The sequence below is a fragment of the Prosopis cineraria genome, unplaced genomic scaffold, assembly GCF_029017545.1.
Source record: "Prosopis cineraria cultivar Desert tree isolate PC_DT_omini unplaced genomic scaffold, ASM2901754v1 PC1, whole genome shotgun sequence".
Lineage (NCBI taxonomy): Eukaryota > Viridiplantae > Streptophyta > Magnoliopsida > Fabales > Fabaceae > Prosopis > Prosopis cineraria.
In genome coordinates, this window is record NW_026555332.1 from 41577753 (window position 1) to 41599333 (window position 21581).

The 21581-nt window shown below is 35.0% G+C and overlaps 2 protein-coding genes across 5 annotated transcripts; both read right to left on the reverse strand.

Annotated features, from left to right (window-relative positions):
- Positions 1-445: 445 nt before the first annotated feature.
- LOC129289342 (uncharacterized) lies at positions 446-14085 on the reverse strand. Of its 3 annotated transcripts, none has more exons than XM_054926111.1 (22): positions 12984-14075; positions 12013-12128; positions 11642-11850; positions 10377-10496; positions 8881-9009; positions 8677-8802; positions 6375-6430; positions 6198-6297; positions 5971-6088; positions 5676-5885; positions 5239-5569; positions 4401-4494; positions 4077-4185; positions 3717-3985; positions 3478-3605; positions 3263-3342; positions 2115-2368; positions 1729-2018; positions 1481-1661; positions 1147-1389; positions 912-1000; positions 446-839 (listed from the first exon to the last, which is right to left on the reverse strand). In XM_054926111.1, the coding sequence occupies exons 1-22, from the start codon at positions 13826-13828 to the stop codon at positions 692-694; spliced, it is 4245 nt and encodes a 1414-aa protein (XP_054782086.1). In that variant the 5' UTR covers positions 13829-14075; the 3' UTR covers positions 446-691. The 3 variants fall into 3 exon arrangements, with proteins under 3 accessions (XP_054782086.1, XP_054782079.1, XP_054782094.1); XM_054926104.1 differs by having other exon boundaries at positions 2115-2303; positions 3108-3342; positions 12984-14073; XM_054926119.1 differs by lacking the exons at positions 446-839; positions 912-1000; positions 1147-1389; positions 1481-1661 and having other exon boundaries at positions 2120-2303; positions 3108-3342; positions 12984-14085.
- A 2180-nt stretch (positions 14086-16265) lies between these two features.
- LOC129286961 (inositol oxygenase 4-like) lies at positions 16266-20231 on the reverse strand. 2 transcript variants are annotated; one of them, XM_054923082.1, is made up of 11 exons: positions 19938-20218; positions 19703-19844; positions 18372-18453; positions 18081-18285; positions 17937-17996; positions 17371-17423; positions 17150-17272; positions 16978-17047; positions 16791-16869; positions 16607-16688; positions 16266-16514 (listed from the first exon to the last, which is right to left on the reverse strand). In XM_054923082.1, the coding sequence occupies exons 1-11, from the start codon at positions 20113-20115 to the stop codon at positions 16488-16490; spliced, it is 1101 nt and encodes a 366-aa protein (XP_054779057.1). In that variant the 5' UTR covers positions 20116-20218; the 3' UTR covers positions 16266-16487. The 2 variants fall into 2 exon arrangements, with proteins under 2 accessions (XP_054779057.1, XP_054779048.1); XM_054923073.1 differs by having other exon boundaries at positions 17937-18285; positions 19938-20231.
- Between the last annotated feature and the right edge of the window lie 1350 nt (positions 20232-21581).

The window sequence follows — 21581 nt, forward strand, 5'->3', positions numbered from 1 at the left end:
AAATACAAGAAGACTGATCAAATTTAGAGAGTTATCCCATTTTTTTTCTCGTCTTGTTTAAAGAACCGTGGATTAGTTTTCATTAATGGGTGCTCTTGTGAATTTAATGAAAATATGTAGCGTCAAGTACCATCTGTCATTTTAGCCTCATCTATATATTTTAACCTGAAAATAAAAAGAAAACACTGGATATTATTTTTTAAATTATTATTCCTTATTCTAGACATCCCTTAATTTAACGCAATTTTATCAATCGAATCAATATAGGTAAACTTTTCCAATTTTACTTTCTTTCTTTTTTTTTCTTTTTTCCCGTTTGTAATGAACCACAAAACTTATGAAAACGATATCGTTGTATGCAATGATTGTATCATGTTATACTTAGTCCACAGATAACTCTGCTACTGCATGATGGTATAATCATCATCATCACAGACCACAAACGTTTAGGCGTGTAACTTTTCTTTTCTATTTTTATAATTTGTGGTAGTGATTGAGAACAAGATTTTTCCCCAACAAATACAAAATTGGGGGCAACATCTAAAAAAACTCCCCCGTCCTGTTATCATCTCTCTTCATTATTAATAAATTAAGAGAAGTTTTCCCAAACAATGTAACCACTCACTCTTAAACAAATTTTCATATCTTCATATATGTTAGTTCAACTGAAGTGGAGGAGTTCAAGATCCATTCAAGACTGCCAGAAGACGTTAGGGTCAGCGCTATACAAAGAGAGATCCTTAATTTCCTGGTTAGCCACATGACAATCAATAAGTCGTGCTTGGATTATTTTAGACAGTGCTAGACCAGAAGGAAGCACCCACCATTCCCTTTCGTCCCTGCAAAACATAAACACTGTGTCAGCTCAAGCATCTGCCTCCATAATTGCTAAGCAAGACAATGATGCTTACATGCTAAAACTCCAGGACTGAAAGTTAGACTGCTTGTTATTTGAATGGGCTGTATAACAATGAATGAATCCACAGATGAAGGCAACAACCTGTTATAATGGAGACCAATTTAACTGTTAAAAGTATCAACAATGTATATGGAAACCAAGTAACACATATTCCATGGCTTCTTCAGCAATACCACTCACTACAGTCAATTAAGAGGGAAGATATGGGAGAAGTTAGAACAACTTACAACATTGACTAAAGATGTAAGATTCCACAAAGCATAAAGGCGAGCAAGACCTGCAGATCTCCTAGGTCCTTGACTAAACAAAGCATTGATTCCAGATGGGAATGGAAATAGTACGCCAAAAGGAAGGACAAACAAAACTAAGAAGAAGTTCAGAAGTGATAATGAGTACGTCTGAATCAATGTGAGCAAAATCAAAATCAAGTCTGCCAAAAGTAGTATAGAGATAAGTAGACCCACGAGATCCTGCAATGACAAGTCATAAAAAGAATATAAAGACTAAGAATATTATCTCCAAGGGAAAGGTCATGATTGAAAATAGTGAGCATTTGACTACCTGATGGCCAATAGGTTTTGTATTATAGAGAATAAAAGAAAAGGGGTAATATATGCTTTTTTTCTCTTTAAGGGTTCTTATGCTCTTCGTATGTAATATTTCTCCAGATATCCTTCTAGGCATCACCAGATGTTTGTCGCCCATCAACTGGTGCTCTGGGTTACAATGACTTGGGAGGAAACTACATGAAAGGCAAAGTTAACTTCCTGTTCACAATCAGCAACCAAAGAAATCAAATTTATAATCACCATGAGTTCTCTTCAGTCAAACTTTCCTCATCGTGACACTCAGATAACAGTGACGTGCATTCATTCTCAGTTGTGCGCACCACAAGTCCAAACTGGCAATACCCAGAAGCTGTGGGCTGAAACCAAGCAAGATCAACACGCACACCATACATCCGCAAAGCAGGGTTTGCAAATAGATTGAACCAGTTGACAACATGCTCCAAATTTAATCTTAGATGTCCACGGCAAACCAGGCGTAGTTGAGCATTGAGTCCAGCCACTAGCCGATACCATGTAGTAGGTGGAACAGACTAGAAGAAGACAAATTTAAAAGTTAATCAACAAGTAATTCTGCAGTAACATTGTTAACAATTGACATGAAAAGCTAACTTTCAAGTCACGGAAACCTGACTCATAATGCTAGAGAGAATATTATCATTATGAATAGAAAAGGGAGCCATGTAACTTCCATCTCCCCCAAATATTATGGACACAGGAAGCCTTTGACGAAGACGAGGAGGCAGATCAGGTCTTTTCTCATCCCCACCAAGAAAAAAGTCCATATATGCCAGCATCAGATCAGATGTTGCAGCTACCTGAAATCCGATATAAGTAACTACACCAGTGATTACCATGACAATGATTCTGAAAATCTCTGATTCTTTCACTTGTTAAGGAAAATGTTAAAGCAAAACAGACGCACAAGAAGCAATATCATGTCAGAAAAAGGATTCCATGTTTAACTAAAATGTCAAATCAATTTGTGTTCAGCTAACTAGAGATATTTGATCATAAGAAAGGCTTGTAAATTATATTATTCTATGATAGAATTGCTTTTGCTGCTCAAGCCCACAAAAGGAAAACGAAGAAGCAGCATGAAAAAGGAAAGATGCTTTCAGATGGTCAGAACGTTGACCTTACGTCTCCAACTATCAAGGAGCAAGAAAATAAAAAATAGGGCTGCTTTAGAGTTGCTTTTGACCTGGCTTAGGAGAGGGCATTTTTGGAGTCTGTGAGGGCTATCCTTCGGGTTTTATAGTAGTGCTGGAGGCCCCCAAAGAGATTATGTCATTTGTGTTTTGAGTGTTGAGAGCAGAGGACTGGCCTCTTGAAAGCCAGTGAGTGTTCGTTGTTGAGAGTGATTGTGTTCTGTCCTCATTGCCTTGATTTCATCCTTGCAACAAGGGAATAGGGTTTTATATTGAATCAGGGTGTCCTGTTTTGTAACTCTGATTCAGTATCTTATCATATTAATACTAAAACCTCAGGATTTCCATTACATTATGCTCTGCTGCTGCATTTTTTTTTTCCCTGGTTCTAAATTTACAGGGCTCATCATTCTAGCAGTTTGTTTTCAGGGGTATGCAAACAAATTCAGGAGATAAAATCTGAAGATGAACCTTAATCCCCTCATAAAGTGCTCGTGAACGGCAAGAACGCAAGCAAGTATGATCATATTCTGATCGAACAAATTCTCGGAGTTGCTGTAATTTCTTTCTCCGACACCTTTGTAACCATGACCATGCAAGGGGATAAGCAGTGACGCAAAGGATACTGTACATAGACCCTTCCCACCAGTGATAAGTTGCTAATACATTAATCTCATCCACAAATCTATTAAAAGCATCTTCATATCTGCAAGATAGATAACATGATTAGAAGTTAAAATGTCTATTTTAATACAAACACATAGTAAAAGCATCTTCCGCATGCAATGTACATAATCAAATAATGTTGCCACTAAATAAATTCATAGAATGAGTAGCATACACAATATCTTTTACTTGCTCTGGTGGACAATGAGACAGATGCCAAGGTTCACTGAAAGTATTTGGGCCCTGGAAATATAACCTATGTACATGATTTTGTGATTCCTCATTTCTATTTGTTTCCATGATCTGAAAGATGACAAGAATATGATGTTAAAAAGTTGATCTGAAATGCCATGAGTTGCAAAAGGAGTAATAACGAATTGCATTTGAAAGAAAGCAGTAAAACTGGCAATAAACCTCATTCAATGATTCCAGGAAAGGGAAGGAATTTATCCGTGTGTCATGTGGAGAAGGATCAAGGGCAGGTAAGTCATCCCCACCAACATATTTCATCCGTGCAATACTGAGAACTAGAGCAAACAGGACAGGGAGACCTAAGAGAACAAGACCAAACAACCACGGCCCACCAAAAGTGTGCACCAACTCTTCAAATGTTGTATAACAGTTTGGCATGTGATATCTGTCAGATATGCACTTGTATGGACAAGGAATCTCAGTCACACCACCTGTTGAAAAGGTAGGGAACAAATTTTAAGGGAAAGAGATTCTACATATTCCTTCTTTCAGGTGCCAAGAAAGCACTGGAAAGAATAATACCTCGAACAGAAACATATATAGCTCGATGTGGAAGCTCATAAGGTGGGCAGTTATGACAAAGGGCTCCATCAGATCCACTGACATTTTTAAAAGTACCAACAGGACATTCCTACAACACAATTTAAATAGTTGGAGTGCAAGCAACCAAGTTAGAGCAACTCAGGAATTGATCCTCTATATCTTAACGAAATGAAGGTTCTGACAAATGTCAGAATGTCGCACATGCACAGCAGTAATAAATTACAAAGAAAAGTTCAGGGCGTCAAGCAACCTGACATTTTAATCTTATTCTCATAAATGTATTCTAAGAAAATATGATTCAACCTCACAAAAGATACCAAAAAGCCCTTTGGGACAATCTCGTCCACTGATGGTTCCATTTTTTCCAGGAAGACCCCGACCTCCACCAAATCCTCCCCTGAATAAGAAATAAAGACTCAGAATCAGAATAACCTCAGCAGGTCAGAGGTTACAAACACATGCTACAAATCCGCCTACAGTAGGCTAAAAACCTTAGAGAAAATAATGTTCTGAAAGGGAAGGGAAAAAGAGAAATAGCAGCAATGTGTTCATGTAGCTTCATTCTTGAACTTCACTCATTACATGATACATGTGTTACTTCTAAACCCCAAGGAAAAAGAAGAAAATTAATTAACCTCCATCTTATTTCTCCTACAGTGCAACCTTCTCAAGCATACACGAGAAGTTCATGCCACCCATAAGTACTTGAGTTGGGTCAGTAAGTACTAAACAAGAAAGAAAGGCTTTAGTTGATTTGCTTCTGAAGTAACCTGCTGGTTTAATAGATGACCATAAGCCATAATGAATGATATTTATATTCATATCAATTCTAGACTCATGAAACTCCTACTTTGAAGGATAAAAAATATTTATGTAAAATGGGTGATTAAAGCATATTTATGACATGATCCAGACAGAAATATCACAGAGATGCACCTAGAGAATATATATGATAGCTTCATACTTTGTGCCACCACAAATAGTTAGACATCCAAACACAAGTCCTCTTGACGAATAAAAGTAGGCTCTACATGTAACCACAAACAAGAATGCTGGCAATCCAACAAATCTTCAAAAATTAGATGCTAAAATAACAAAGGCCACAGATTTAAATAAGACACAGCCTTCACTATATGCTAACCTAGCATGAATGGTTCCTTTGACACTTGCCAAAGGGATATATTCGTCTCCAACCAATATGTCAGTCCAATGAAAGTGAACCCTTCCACCACCTCCACCTCCACCACCACTAGGACTACCATGCCCCCCAGCAGTTGAGATCATAGAAGAGTCACCGAGCACCAATGACCGCACAAACAAAAGAATGGTTCCACCAGAGCCACCACCAGGACCAATGCTGGAAATTAACCGACCATTGTTGCCTCTAATATCTTCTCCAAAGCTTTCTCCATCAGCTCTAAGGGAACCTTTCAGAATCAAACTTGATAACGAATGCTCCAAAGAACCCATAACTGTAAAATACAAGAAAAATAGATATGAGAAAATCTCACTCTCAGCCTATAAATGCTGGGTTCAAAATCTAGTTCATTGACAACCAACTTAAAATTCAGATCTTACCAATAATGCCACCTCCAGCAGTAGCACCTGCTAGGCTACTATTTCCACTGCCACTGCCGAGTTCACAGGGCAAATCAGCATTCCCATAAGTGGTACCACCCTCAATGAAATTGCCATTGTAATATCCATCCCCACCATTTCCCCCATGTCCTCCACCACCACCAAGACCATTCTCATAATACCTTCCTCTACCCAACCCACCAGCACAGCCTGCCAATGGTCCAAATGAGGATACAGTAAGATATGATGAGAAGAACTAAAACTAACAATGATATTCTAGCGGCAAAGGCAATACCCAGCCCAGATACGGTGATTACTCCAGAAGAGTGAACATCAACATTTCTAATCCAGTGAAAGTGCACAACTGAACCATTTATGGTTCCTTGAACAATGACATCTTCAACCCGACAAAACTGTGGCAGAAATCCAAGTCAACCATTTGTAAGGAGCACAAAGACCAAATCCTTGATCCAGATTAATATCATTTTAAGGACTTAATTTTGAATCAAGCTAATGAAAAACCTGAAGAGTGAAGGCCAATGTTGAGTTAACATTACAATCTTCAGGTGGGTGAAGCAATTCCATCGGGCAATTTGCAAGTTCACAGTAAAGCTGAGGTGTCCTGCAATTTCCAAAACTAAACATCAAACTGAATAGAGAGAACTACAAGCTTAGATACAAATCAATGCGTAAACCTACCCAGAATTTTCACGAGCAGCATCTAATGGACCTCTTAGAACAGATCCAGGCCCAACCTTTGCATTTCAAGGATGATATTCATCATATTAGTACAGTAATAATACCACAGGTGGAAAGCTTAAGGTCAGGATTTCAATTGGAAGAGTTTCAAAACCCCAAGTCACCTAAATATGCAGTGAACAAGGCAACAACAGGAGAGTGATTTATGTCATTCCTAGCATGTGAATATGCCTGTATATGTCATCATATCAATCAACATTTTTGTTGCAATCAGCCTTCTTTGCTTCTAAAACAACTTAAAGGTAAAAACAGAATTTTCAGCAATTATGAAATGTTTTAAATGTAAATAGTCCCATTGTAGTTTGTGCAGAAAAATTATTTGTATAGTTAAGTGTTGATTTATCAGTCCATTCAACAGAAAGCTTTATGGACTTTATTTATCAGAAAGAAAGGCCTGCTGCAAAGTCTTTGTCCCAATATTGCCAATGTGTGTGAAAGCCAATGGTTAAAAGCCACACACAAAAACACGAGAAGTAAGCAAACAGCCAGGGTACAGCAATCATTAGAGATGTCTCTAAAAGTTAGCACGATCATCCTCATCCCTCAAATTATTAGCCCCCATCTAATTTCCATTACCACAAGTGGAATAAAACCCTTTTCTTTCAAGGGGAGAAGGATAGAGGGTCATGGGGTTTAGGGAAAAAAAATCAGCATAATAAAGGATAAGGATTAGATGTTAATGGAGCTTTCTAGTAACAAGAATAAGGAATTTTGACAAGGTCTCTACAGATTTAAGGCCTGAGAATGCTTCGATGGAATTCTCTAGTTCAAAGGCCTACTTGTAGAGCAGATGTGAGAAGTCTCATCTGCCTACCATTTTCAGTATGGCACCTGCCATAGCCTACAGTTGATAGACACTATAGGTCTACAGCCATAGAGGCCTTGTCTTGGGAATTTTACATCAGGGTCCCCTAAAATACAACACCTCTCCACCACAGCAGCTGCCATTGACAACAACACTGGTTTGTCCAAAGCAAATTTTAGATTTTTTTTTTTTCGGGAGCTCTGAAAAGAGCTCTTAAGGTCCTAAAAATTTCAATCAGACCAAAAAACAAACAAATAAAAGGAATCCAAACTCCAATGCATCACCTGCCACAAGTTCTAACAAGAACACAAGCAGAGCAATCACCATACCTTATTGTATATCGAAAGGTAAGAAGTACTAGCTGGGATAACATTCAAGAATTTGTACATGTTACATTGACTCCTATTTCAGTATCAACCTGATCTCTTCACAGCCACTCACTGCGAATTAGTAACGTTATTAAGGGGAATTCAGTTTCACAAAAACGTATGATATAGTGATTTCCTTGGCAAGTCAATGGTTTTGAAACACCAATTTGCCATAAAAAGTTCTAGTAAGAAACAACACTAATATTGTTACAACACTTTTCTGATAATATAAGATCTAGTGACTAATTTTATGATTTCTCAGTGGGTTCGTTCTCTTCCTGGTAATATACTGTAATCTAATGCTAAAAAAAATCCCTAGAAACATTGTTTGTGAAGACTATATTATTTCTCCTCTGTTCTGTTCCTCAATTTCGATTCTTACTCTCTTCTGTTAAAAACACCTTCTCAAACATCTTTTCTATGCCAAACATGTTAACACATCAAAACCTATTGACCAAGAGTAAGCTATCCATGTCTAAGTTTGTCCTAGACCTATTGAGTCCTAATCAACTTTGAGTGCCACTTTGCATATGGCACCATTTTGTGTGCAAAACTTCCCACCTTAAACCTCAACCACCCTTTATCTAGAAAGCACGTACAATGGAGGCAATGAAATAAAATGTATAGAGACCAAGTGCACTGAGAAGTAGAGCCAGACATGTATCATACAATACAATTCCACTTTTGAAGTATCGGTTGTTCATCGCCCTCCACAAATAGCTTCCTTGAAAATCTTTTTTTTTTTTTTTTGTTGGACAGCCAAGTGCCATTAAAACTTGGAATTGCAATTTGAATTTTATAGAAGCTTTCCTACAATAACTTTCATCACAGAATGTTGACCTCATCATCCACTGTCACATGGGAGATGCATTCGACCACTATGTCAACATGTTTCCGCCACCAAAAAAAAAACAAACAAACAAACAAACAAAACCAAAAAAAAAAAATAAACAAAAACAGAAACTACTATGTCAACAAAGAAAAGGATGATCATTGCTAACATAGCCATTTAAATGGTTGTAAGAAACATTAAAGCTTAAGGATAGCACATGATGAGCCTCCGACTTACATTGACACTATAAAACAAAGACAAAATCAGATGTTGTGCTTCTATCAGATTCCCAGGTCCAGATAAGTTCAATAAACCTTGTCCATGAACTCCCAAATTTGCATTAGAATGAATAACAGATGATTCCTGATCAACATGCAGACAAGCATGTCATTCCATAAAAAATTATGCAAACTGAAATCAGTAGTCAGTGAAGAGAACTACCTTGAGAACCATTAAATTGCTAGCTTCGAGTAAGGATGTTGCAACTATAGAATCACCAGCTCCATTTATGAGAATATTGGAACTTAGCATCAAGTGAATTTTGACAGACATACGAAGAGCTCCATATACCTAAATTAAAAACAAGAGAGAAAAATAACTTTTCCAAAGAAATCTAACCAATTAAAAGACAACAATGAGAGTATAATTTCAACAATAACATGTTTATTAAATACAAGTTTAATCAATTTACGCACTAAGGAATCCAATAAAATTTTAAGAGTAAATAAACTTTATTGTTTTAGCATTGAAATGAAAAAAATAAATATATTGTTTAAAAAATTGTTCAACCAACAATGATTGATTGAGTGGTAAAATATTCAACGCCCTTAAGTAACATCTTGAGTTTGAGCCTTGAAAATAGAAAAAATCACATTGGGAAAGTTTTCTCCTCATTGGAACCTAACCCCACTCAAATCCAGATTATAGTTAATACTACAAAACACAAGATGGTCTGTCACAAAGAATTGTTCAATTAGGAAACTTAATCATTTTTTTAGGTATTTTGGTCAAATAGGTACGATGGTTGGTTTCAAAGGAAGTCCGTGCATATTTATACAGTAGAGAAGATAGCCATGGAATTAAACCATTTCCTGAGGAGTGGACGGGAGACTATTTCACCAAAATTTAAAAAATGATGCCTGTTCAAGCAAGCGTTAGCATCAAGATAGTTGAAGTGAAAGGATCAACATGTCGGAAGTGTGTTTTGTGTATGTTAATCATAGTTTCTAACATTCAAGTTGTAATAACAGATGGAAAAACAAAACACTAGTAGTTGCGGTGATTGCTTGTTATAATGGTGACAATGGCCATAACCTAAGCCGCTGAGCGTCATATTGTGTGACTTTCGACAGATCAAAAAGCAGACAAAAAGAATGTAATTCATAGATCATAAGAAATTCATCTTGTGAAAACATCACCTTATGCTTACTGCCTTCAAAACAAATCAACAGGCTATTCAGGAATTATTATAGCATATGTATTATATAATGTTACACACCAGTGAAGGGTAGGTTAGTGAAAACAGAAAGATGATCAACGAAATTGAATAAAGGAGGACTTTTAGATGGCTTCAGTTGGTAGCATATGGCTGATGGTGGCTGATGGTAACACATTAAAATACTGTGGATTATGATAATTCCGTATGACTTCATATTCCAATATCTCTTGTAGACTCTTGTTACTGAAACAACAGCATTACATACCCCTCCCTTTTTCCGCGCCAAGATTAATTACTTTGGCATGACAATAAACGCTTCAAAACCAGTAACCTTGGCATGATAGCTTGGAAAGAGTGGATAAATCCCCCTGGCGCCAAGATTAATTATTTTAGCGGCCACACGCCAATTCCCAGACAAACAGGTAAGAAGCACATGAAAGCAACAGAATCTAAGTAAGAAAGTTCAATTTCCTGTCAGCGGGAAGTTACTTTTACTTGCCTTTATCATAGAGTCACTCATTAAAAGCTCTTCTGCCATTAATTCAAACTCTGATGAACCAAAGTGAGCTAGCCCAAAGCTCAAAACAGCACTGGAAGTCAAACGAATCACTCCACCAACCTGTCAGTCAGCAGAAACACCTTATAATTCAGCCATCCATCAAGTTTCGGTTGGGATGATATGAATGATTTAGTGAATAACCACAACATGCAGTCTCCAAATCAAATAACTTCCTCAGGTCACCTGAACAACCATCTAATTTCAAATTTGCTTTGTCAAATGTCTGCCGGTTCCTGGATACCCTTTCACACTCTTACATGCACTTTTTTCCAAGAAAATTTTTTAACAACATTTGTTCCAATATTATGCCTAATTAACTTCCATAAAACAACTATCAAACACCAATTCTTATTAAACACCGCCACACATAACATCAATATAATTAAAGTGCTCCACTCATTGATGCCATTAAAATGCCGGGTAATTCTAAGATCCTTTTTTTTTTTTGGGATACATTGATACCATTAAAGATTTTAAACTGAGTCCTTCAACAAACTACCCAAAGCCCTAATCACTAGACAGCTCCTTGTGACTTGGTAACTCTAAGTTTCAAATATATGTTATCTGATCTATGAAAATAAGCATGAACTCAAGACTAGACTACTCTAAAAAAAAACAAAGCCACATATGGCAAATCCTCTGCAGACTTTATTCAGGTGTTGCAGTATTTTTCTAATGCATGACAAGAAATGATCCGATCCCCTCTTCAGTGTCCTATACCTTCTCAACATTAGAAAGCATCAAGAGAGAAATGAGAAATCAACAACTGGTATGCTAGTTTTAAATAGATTCACATAGAAATGGCTTAAAATGATTTGAAGTTATGACATTCCCAAAGAAAATTATTGCATTAAGAGTAAAGTCTGTCCGTGACTCATGAATAGAATAGGCCAATCATAATCTGTGATCAAAACCTTCTTTCATTCTGTCACGCAGCTTCACTGCTTTTAAGACTCTTGTAGATTTTTGAACAAGTGAATATTCGGAGACTGAAGGCCTCATAGTTCTGATAGTTTTTCTTTCTTTTCCCCCCTTATCTAGGTAAACTATGATGGTTTTCTTTAACTTCCTTTTGGAAGATATATAGCCCTTTTTATTGTTACTCCTCACCTTTTCTCCTATCTCGATAACATTTCTTCTTTTTAACAAAAATATAATTCATTATTTAATTTTAATAAGGCCAACAGGCTCTGTACTTATATCACCTGAACACGACTCCAATATAGAGGAACCAATGCCTTAGCCTGATTCTGAACATAAACATTTCTCCAAAGAGGCAACTTAGGAAATTCCAGCAGAAGTGTGTCTGTGTGTGTAGACAAGTTATGATTGCAAATAACAAGACTCTGAAGAACAGCATCATAGAATGTCCCTGCAGCACCAGAGTTGCCAGAACATCCAAGACTCCTTCCACCTGCAAACAAAACAGAACGAGCTTTCAGAATTGTGAACGTGCTTATACTTTACACCATAGTTAATTCATCTCCTCAAAAGGCAAGAAAATAGATATTTTCACTATTGAAGAACAAAAAAGGTCATGAAAACTGCATATGCTAGAGAAAATACTCTATCACACCATGAATGAAGAATTTTGTATTGTCATGACTCCTGAAAGCATCAATTGAAACTCTCCCGCCCCCACCACCAGCAAATCCATTGCCCCCAGTGGCACTGATCTTGCCACTTCCAGTCCTGTGCTTGAAGAGGAGATGATTAGTCGCAAACTTTAATTACCAAAAGAAGTCTGGAATTGCAAAGGGAACTAGAAAACCTTTGCATCTCACAAAAAGGGGTGCCTTAGGTGTTTTTTAATATTTTCATATGAGATTAAATAATATCAAAAAAATCCAAAATAAATAGATAATGTAAATTTATGCATATGTAGCCATGAATGCCGAAAATATCTGGGTTAGGCTTCTTTGTCCCTTCCCTTCCCACGACAGTTTTCCTCTCAACTGCCCAAGGCACTCACCTTATATGAAGCATAAAACAGCCAAAGGCAATGCCAGGCAAGTGGCTGTCTGAAGAAAGTTGTGAGGTGAGCATCTTTTATATCGTTGAGTGAAGGACAAGATCATGGAAGCAAAACCCACCAGCCGGACAAACCACCAACATTAAAATAAATGAATAAATATGTCGGTAGCTAACAGATCTAAATTATTTATATTCCAATAAATTATTTCTTCTCCAGTAAGTCAAAAATTAACTTTCCAATATTAATTGATAGAAAGGCACAAACCACAAAGTTCTTTTGAATGTTAATTAACTTCCTCATACTTTTATTATTTACCAATGCATCCCATTCCCAAATAAGGATCACCAACTAAATTAGCCCACAGGGAATAACTTGAGCAGCCAATAGAGTATTACAATTTTCCTTATATGCATATAAGCAAAAAATCAACTGTGGTTAGCTCAAGGACTGATCAACTAATACTAAAGGCAAAGCATATACTCGCACCAGTAAGATTACTTAATTATTGGCAAATAAGCATGGAAAACAACATTGAATTGTACTGTTGAAGTTCTAAGGTTAGATATAATTACATCATACGAGCTTTAATGTAAATGCTGCCTCCGGATCCTCCTCCACCCTGGATTCCACCATCACCTCCATTAGCCAAAAGATCTCCTGAGACTTCAATGGAGCCCGTTATGTTGAGCAGAATTCTACCACCTCCTTCCCCACCATATGTCTCTTCTTTACTAGTAGTCCCACCTTTACTTCCATAACTCCATGGCCTGTCCAGTGAGGACCACGAGTATGCATCGCCGCCCCAAACATCATCAGGAAGCTTTGTACTAACTGTCACACAACTAGCACCCCTCCCACCATGCCCTCCACCCGCACCTTGAGTTCCTGACGGCGTACCACTAGTCTGTTCTGGGGGTGCACCTGCTAGCCCAGTAACATTTATCAATGACCCACTCAGCAAGCTCAGATTTTGGGATTTCACAAAAACCGTCCCGGCTATTATCGACGCATGGCTATGTAAACTGAATTCTCCGAGAATATTAATCAATATTAAGCAACCCAAAACAGGGCAGGTCAAACTCACGTTAGAAAGTATATGCAAGCTTCCGTTGCCTTCTATATACACATCACTATAGAAAATCAAGCTAGTATTGAGCTCGCAAAAGGCGTCCAAAGACCCAATTCCCTTAAGGTCCTCTTGGCACAAAAGGGAGGGAGGGTCAGGCAGCGGCGGAGGTGGAGGAGGAGAGGGAGGAGTATAATCTCTATATAACGAATTAATATCCGAATTGAGAATCGAGAATTCATCATGTAAACCAACACAGAAACTACAGTATAATAGGAAAAGGGGAAAGATGGTTTGAGAGAATGAGTGGAAACCATGAACAGAGAGAGCCATCGAAATATGACACAGCATGAATGCAAGTGTCAATTAGCATACTATGAACCGTATAGGGCTTAGAGCAAAATTAAAACCTAAATGGCGGAGGGAAAGACACGGCTCATAGGACAAGCAAAAGGTGTTGGGAAACGAGGTCTGGAAAAGAGATAAGATTGAGAATTGAGAAGCCTTAACATCAACGAATAAGGAAAAGAAGAAAATGCAGGAGCAAGTGGAAGATGTAAACTCCGGAAAAGTACATATTGGCATCATAGGGAGCCAGGGCAGAAAAGCAATGGAACACTGACAGAGAAGCCAGGAACGTGAAGACACGTGTGAATCACACGTGTGCTTCGCTCGTGAAGTTTTAAACTATGCTTTTTTAATCCAAAAATCTTGTCGACTCGCACCTCGTGAGTCGTGACATGTCCAGATGTCCCATTGGCATGAAAGAACCCAAAAAAAAAAATTGTACGTGTCTTGCTCCGGATTTTGGGGATCTAATGGTCTGGGCTTTAAGATTTAGTCGGTTCTAGAATATAGAACTATTCATGACCCAGCCCAAATATTGTAGTTTTGGACCGAGTTCACCCAACCAGACGTAATTTATGATCTCCTCTTTCTTTCTTTTTTTAATTACAAAAGGTTGAAAAAGAAACAAGAGAGTAATTATCCCATGTCTCTGGAACTGAACCTTAAGACCATAGCTCATAATAGAGTTGTTTCATAATAATGTGTTGTTAGTGATCTGAGCATAGTGTATTGCATGCTAGTTAATTCATATAGATATTTGCTTCCCTAAACATGTGATCATATGAAACCTCCCAATCTTGTATAGGTATTTTTCTAATATTGTCAACACCACCAAAAGCTGGATGAAGCTGATTCTGAATCTTTTGAATGTTTTCTATTGCTTCCATTGAATTAGAAAACAAATTATCTTTTTCAAAGTCAAGAATCTGGCAAGGATTTAAACTTTCCATGATGCTCTTTGTTTTTGTCCTAATGCCAGAAAAGTAACCGAACTTCAACATGAATCTGCCCCTGCAGTTATGTATGGAAAGAGAGGTAGGTATGAATTTATGGTTCATCTTCTCCGCTCGTCGTTGTAATGAAATCTAGATCATTTAGATTTTGATGATCCATATTTAAAGTATTATTTTATATTTTTATTTTATATTTATTAAAATAAAAAATTATAAAAATTATAAATATTTTTTTATAGTGTTTAACTTAATATAATCTAGACTGTACAGAACACATTTTGATAATTAATATATAAAAATTATAAAAATTTTAATTTTAGATTAGACTTTTAAAATTAAATCTAGATCAGATTAAAAGTTTAAAAATTATTAAAATTATTTTATAATTTTTCTATATTTTACTTTAATAAATATAAAATAAAATAATACTTTAAATTTAGATCATTTAAATTAAAATATGAATAGTCCAAATTTTATCACACTAATGAGCATCGTGTCAAGTCCATGAATTTATAGGGCATGACATTCTAAACTTTTTATTTTAATAACACATTCGCTTGATTTGGGAAAAAAAAAAAGAGGATGACCTTTTAGGATGTTTACATCAATTTAATTGGGAGAATGCTAGATATGTCTTAAAAAGGCTAATTAATTTAAGTTAAATCTCAAATATTAAATTTTAAAAAATTTGTAACTCAATTTCTTAATTTTGCAAATTCATTATGATAAATTGGCTACTTATATTCTAAATTTTAACAAGGAAAATAATTTTTTTATTTTTTAACTAGGTTAAAATTTAAAAAATAAATTGTAAATTTAATACAACGCAATTGTAAAATTGAAAGATTAAGTTGTAAAGTTTTGGAGTTTAATACTTAGGATCTAACTTAAAATAATTAATCCTTTTGAGACCTCTTTGTTATTCTCTCCTAATTTAATTTCAGTTTGGGATAAACAACTTTTAATATTTCAGTTAAGTACCCTTGGTTCATAGTAATCATATCAAGCATTTGTTGCGAATATTTCTGCAATGCCACGTTGAACTTTCGAAATTTGACACTGGTATGTGAGAAATTTGCAACTGACGTTCCAATGTTCAACGCAAAATTTTTAAATAATATATATCGGTGTAATAATTTTACACTGACGTTCTAACATTTAATTGTGAAAAAATTGTAACTGACTTTTCAATTTTTAACATAAAAGATTAGAAAGACTTGTTACAAAGACTTGGGACTCATTTTTCGTAATATATCACTAATTATATAGTAATAATTTACAACTATTTCACAAAATTTAAAATGGAATATTTTATAGAAAAAAGGTAACTAGGTATATCATATATGATTATTAAGAACCAAAGGTTTTTAACTTCAATTTTTAAATTTCTTATCCTCAACATAATGTTTGGCATAAAATTTGAATATTAAGTCCAAAATCCTCGCCAGTTTAGTACCCTTTTTCTTTAACGTCATGAAAACCGACCGTCTCTTTGTCACTCTTACATTTTCATATAAAGTATGCAACTCTGTTGAATTGGTACAATATGCATCATTCTGACTCCATTAGGAGTTACATAGCAGGAATCTAATAACATACGTATTATTGATAACACTAAGTCCATAAATTGTCATACAATATCACTGGACTGCTACACATGGAAGTAGGACAAGCACGCCTTCAGCCTCTCATGTCTACAAACAAGGTTCTCACCATCTCAGCTTCTCTGGAAAATACTGCAAAACAGAACACAAAGTGGCAACACAGAAGATTAGAGATTGAATTTCTTTATTGATGACCAAAATTAGTCAGTAGTGTCACCACTTACTTTCTTAATGAGTGAAAGATAATATGGTTTAACCTTTTCAACATCAACTTGAACATTGCTCTTGCTGTAGAGGTCATATTTGCTGCATATGAAGAATATTATAATGTATTGTAAAGTAAATCAGAACCAGTTTTGACTGTGCAAAAAATGGAGCTATGTGCTGAAACTAAAACATATGCTTTACTTAAATATTTTAAGCCACTTCAAATTCTCAGCATCCTCTTCATTCATCAAGTGCATGTATGCTCCTTCCCTGTGTAAAGCTGAGACATCAAATCAAATAATGTTAAGCAGAGAATAACTTTTCTACTCTCAAGGATATTTATATAGTATAGAATACAGTTCAACTTGACAATTCTACAATTTCTTACGATAGAAAGAGTGATATCGAATAATGAATAATGCTGCTGAGGGAAGAGTGGTTCCATTTTCCTTGGCAACCTGCAGATTATTTGCCCTCTTTCTTAGATATTGATCAAAATAAGATGATCACATTAACTAGTGTGCTGGATGAGCTATATCTATAGTTATATCTAGACTCACCAAGTACATGTAATCATCATGCCCCCAAGAGATCATTACGTTATCTAGTCCACATCCTTCATTGTAGATCCCATTTCTGGTACTGTAAGCAGGATTATTGTAATCTGGGTTATCCTTGAAATACTGCAGAACGGATGATACAACTTAGGTGAGTTGACTGTGTAAGATCACCAAAAATTGTGCCATCTGTAAGTTTTCTTAGAGCTTAAGATATGTGTTACCTTGTGGTGAACATTTGATTCATCAAAAGCACAGCCAAGAGGAAATGTATCTCCTGCAAAATATAGTTAACCTTTCAGTTCCAATACCGAAGACCAAAACTTGCATAAAAGAGAGGAAAAGGTATACTTCTTGTATGACAGTTTGACAGATATCTAAATTATATGACTTTCCCCTCCATGTTCAATTCATACTGTATTTTCTTAAAATGATACATAGCATTGACCTCTCTTATAGCAAAAGCTGATTTATATTATTAACGTCGATCTGATCAGACTACATGACTGTTATATCTGTTATTCAGTCAATATATTTAATATATATTTAATCAATCTAAAAAGAGTTAATATAATGCCACAAAAAACTAAATAAAAGTTTCAAGCATGTTTTTTAACACATTATAATTTTAATAAAAGAATCAATTTTATATGTAGAAGTATTTCAAGTTAATATACTATAACTAATTTGGGTACATTTTCATAGTGATGAAGAAAAATGCTGGTATGTTAACAAACATAAATTTAATGTGAGAGAAATTTAATAAGGTTAAAGGGAAGAGTTGGCGCACCAACAACAGCCCACTGAGGAAGCTGTCCAAAAGCAGGGAGGAGGAGAATCTTTCCAAGATCTGAAACGAACCAAACATTGTTAATATCATTGAAAGTTAATTTAGAATAAGAAGAAGCTACAAGAATTTTATATGTTTGAGTACCATGGATGAGAGCAGTCAGATGCAACCAATCTTCTTGAGGGTAGTCTTTTCTGATGGCCTCAGCTGACTGTAACAAGTGCTGAATCTGAGGTTGGTCCAAATCAGGATCACTATCATCCACAACATCATTCAGCAGCTCACAACACTCCCATATCCCCATTTCAACTTTGTCCAGCTTCCCATACTCCTCTCTCATTCTCTTCACCTGGGTTATTGTTACTATTAATTGATGAATGTTTTTGTCTTGTAAAAACACATATGAAAGGAATGAGAGCAAGTTAATTCGCTTACAAAGTCATATGTTTGGTTAGTGTGTTGCAGCTTATAGAACTGCTCAACACCTTGTTGTCTTTCACTTTCTGCGTCATAGTCTCTGTCAAGCATTACCATTGGCCAATGGCCATGTCAATTTACACTACTAGAAAAATTAAAATTAGTGACAAACATTTAGTGACGAATCTCCAATTCATTACTAATTATAGATATTAGTGACAAAAAATTTGTAACGGACTGGAACCCATCATTAATTACATGAATTAGTGACAAATATAGGTTGTTGTGACATTTAGGTCAAGTTTTATAAATTTAGTGCCTGATTTAAATCCGTCACTAATGTCTATTACTAAATATTTATATTAATGATCAATATTTTTGTATAAAAATAAGTAAAATGTGCTTAAGTATTATACAAAAATAAAAAAATTATTATGTACGGAGAGAATCACGTGAAAAAATCTTAATAATTTCAAAATTAAATAATTACACAAATAGTCTTTTCTCTTGTTATAAGTAAAATATGTAAAATAAAACTATAGAGAAAAAAGTAACAAATATTTTTTCTTTGATTATATGTGAACATTTAAATATAAAAATAAAATGTTTATCATATGAACATATTTTAATTATCACATAAATAATATAAAACTAATATTTATTTTAATAAAATATATTAATTGATATTAAATGATATATTTATTAACTAATAATATACATTGATTTATATTTTTATATACGTTATTGTGTGTGTATGACAATATATATTGTCAACATTTTTAAATAATAATATATTTAATATTTAAAAAATACATTAAGTTAAATATATGTGTTTAATTAGATAATATATATTAAATTTTGCATAACAAGAATGAAATATTCTTGCAGCTCAACAAGCCAAAGGTGCAGACGAAAAGAAAGAGATTTTTGATTCAAGACAAAACAATGTCAAAAGCAAAAAGAATTAAAATAACTTATTGACATGATGGAGGCGCGTAGCATGAAAGTGACATGATAGTATTTAATTTGGACTTACAAAAATATTTAATTATAAAGTAAATAAGTGACAAAAAGTTTATTAATAAATGATAAATATTTTTATTATTAAATTAGTGATAGATTCATGTTTGTCACTAAAATAGTGACGTAAAAACATTAGTGACTGATAATCCATCACTAAAACTAAAATTGTTGACAGATTTTGCTAATTAATAACAGATTTGTCTGTCAGTGACACCATTTTTTCTAGTTGGGTTATTCCTTTCCTTTGTTGAAAGCTTGTTTGGCTCAAATATGCCTATGTGCATGTATAAGATGGATGAAAGTTGAGAAGAAAATAGAATTGAAACCTGAAGGAGTGACCAAATGGATTGATATGAGGAGCGATGAATCCATTATGTGACAGAGATTTTGGCAAGGGGAATCCACCATGCAGCACAAGCTCATTGGTTTCCTTAGAACGCACATGACTCTCCTGATGAGCGTGTGAATCTGAAAGGGTCGATCGTATGATCTTATTATGAGCTACAATAATACACAATAAGATATATGCAAGTTGAAGCAAGGATTATATGTAATACACACCAAGCCGTGGTTGCTCAATGACCATAGTCATTTTCTCGTTTAAAAAGGGAAAAATAAGAATACAGAGGAAGCAGAGAAGAAGGTAGAATAAAAAGCAATAATGAAACGGCTTGGGTTGTGAAACGACGAGGGGGCTATATATAGAGGAAAGAGTAGTGATGATTGATGAAGGGTGCATGAAGTGTAACACCGTACTAATGCGTTGTCCTTCTATTCTACTCTGTCCCAGGCAATCCAAAAAAATCTTAGGAAGTAGAAGCTCATTGGAAGAAAAGGTGTGATAGTCGACCAAACCTCAACGATTTTTTGGTTTGGCAAGATGAGTCCAATGAATGCTTCATCATGTACTGGTGTACGTAAGGGGTCCGCCTTGGGTGGTGATCAAGCCGATGAGTAATATGGCGCTCTTATCATTTTGATAAGATCTGGACACTGATCTTGTAAAAATTTATAAAAAATACATTTTTAATAAATATGTTAAATATCAATTTGGACAACACGTATTTAATCTTGATGATTCAATACATAACGTCCAAATTGATTATTTAAATATATTCTGAATAATCCAAATTTAATATTATTTTTTATAATTTTTTATTTTGGTAGATGATATATTAAAAATAAAAATAATTTCCTAACAAGTAGTCAGGCATATTTTTAAATTCTCAATTTATAAAAAATTTTAATTTTAAATTTAAACCATTGAAATTACATCTAGATTGTGCATGTTGGTGATAAGTAGATTTATTAAAAAATTATAATTTTTAAAAAATTTATTTTAATGAATATAAATTAAAAAATTTAAATCTAGATAATATGTGCAGGAAAACACTTGAATATCTTGAAGACGCGTGGACCTACCATGTTGAGCAGTGGCCACCAGTGGGAATAAGAGCAAGCATCAGCAATTAAAGGATGTGATGGACATGTGATTTTGCTGGCGATACGAGTCAGCCTTGCGTGGATTGTGGGGACTGGGAAGACGTTAAAACGATTATACAATGACAAGATGGGACCTACTTACTGATAAGAGGACGTGACTATATACAGCACTTGATTATGGTGTTTGTGTTAGCTTGCGCTATGCTACTCACTGTAAAGCCTTTACAAACGACAACAATTAATTGTCCGCGTGCATGTGTGGAGTGAATAATTCACACGCCGCAACGAAGAAGAGAGAATCTGAGACGAGCCCTCAGACGTGTTAGATTATGGCCTTCAAAATAAAGAATGGAAAGACTTTGTACAAGATTTATATTACATATGCTTACCTGATCATAGCTAATCAATAAGTTTTATCTCTTTTTATTATATGTTTCAAAACGGCGTTGTAAAAATTATTTTTGTGTACTATAATATTTGTTTAATTAGACGTATCAAACAAGCTTTGGAGATCCATCAATGAGTTAAATGAATCGTGTGTGTAGTTTGTCATGGTAATAATTAAGGTGGGGAATGAGAACTTTGGAAGAGCCATTTGAAATTTACGGTTGGTTATGTAATTATTTTAGAAAAAGGATGCTTATATCTATCTTCCACTTCCCCCCCCCTCTCTCTCTCTATGTATAAAGTGCATTATGGTTACTGTTTATCTACATATTTTTTGGGAAAAAAATCCTTGTAAAGTAATTAATAATAGATTCA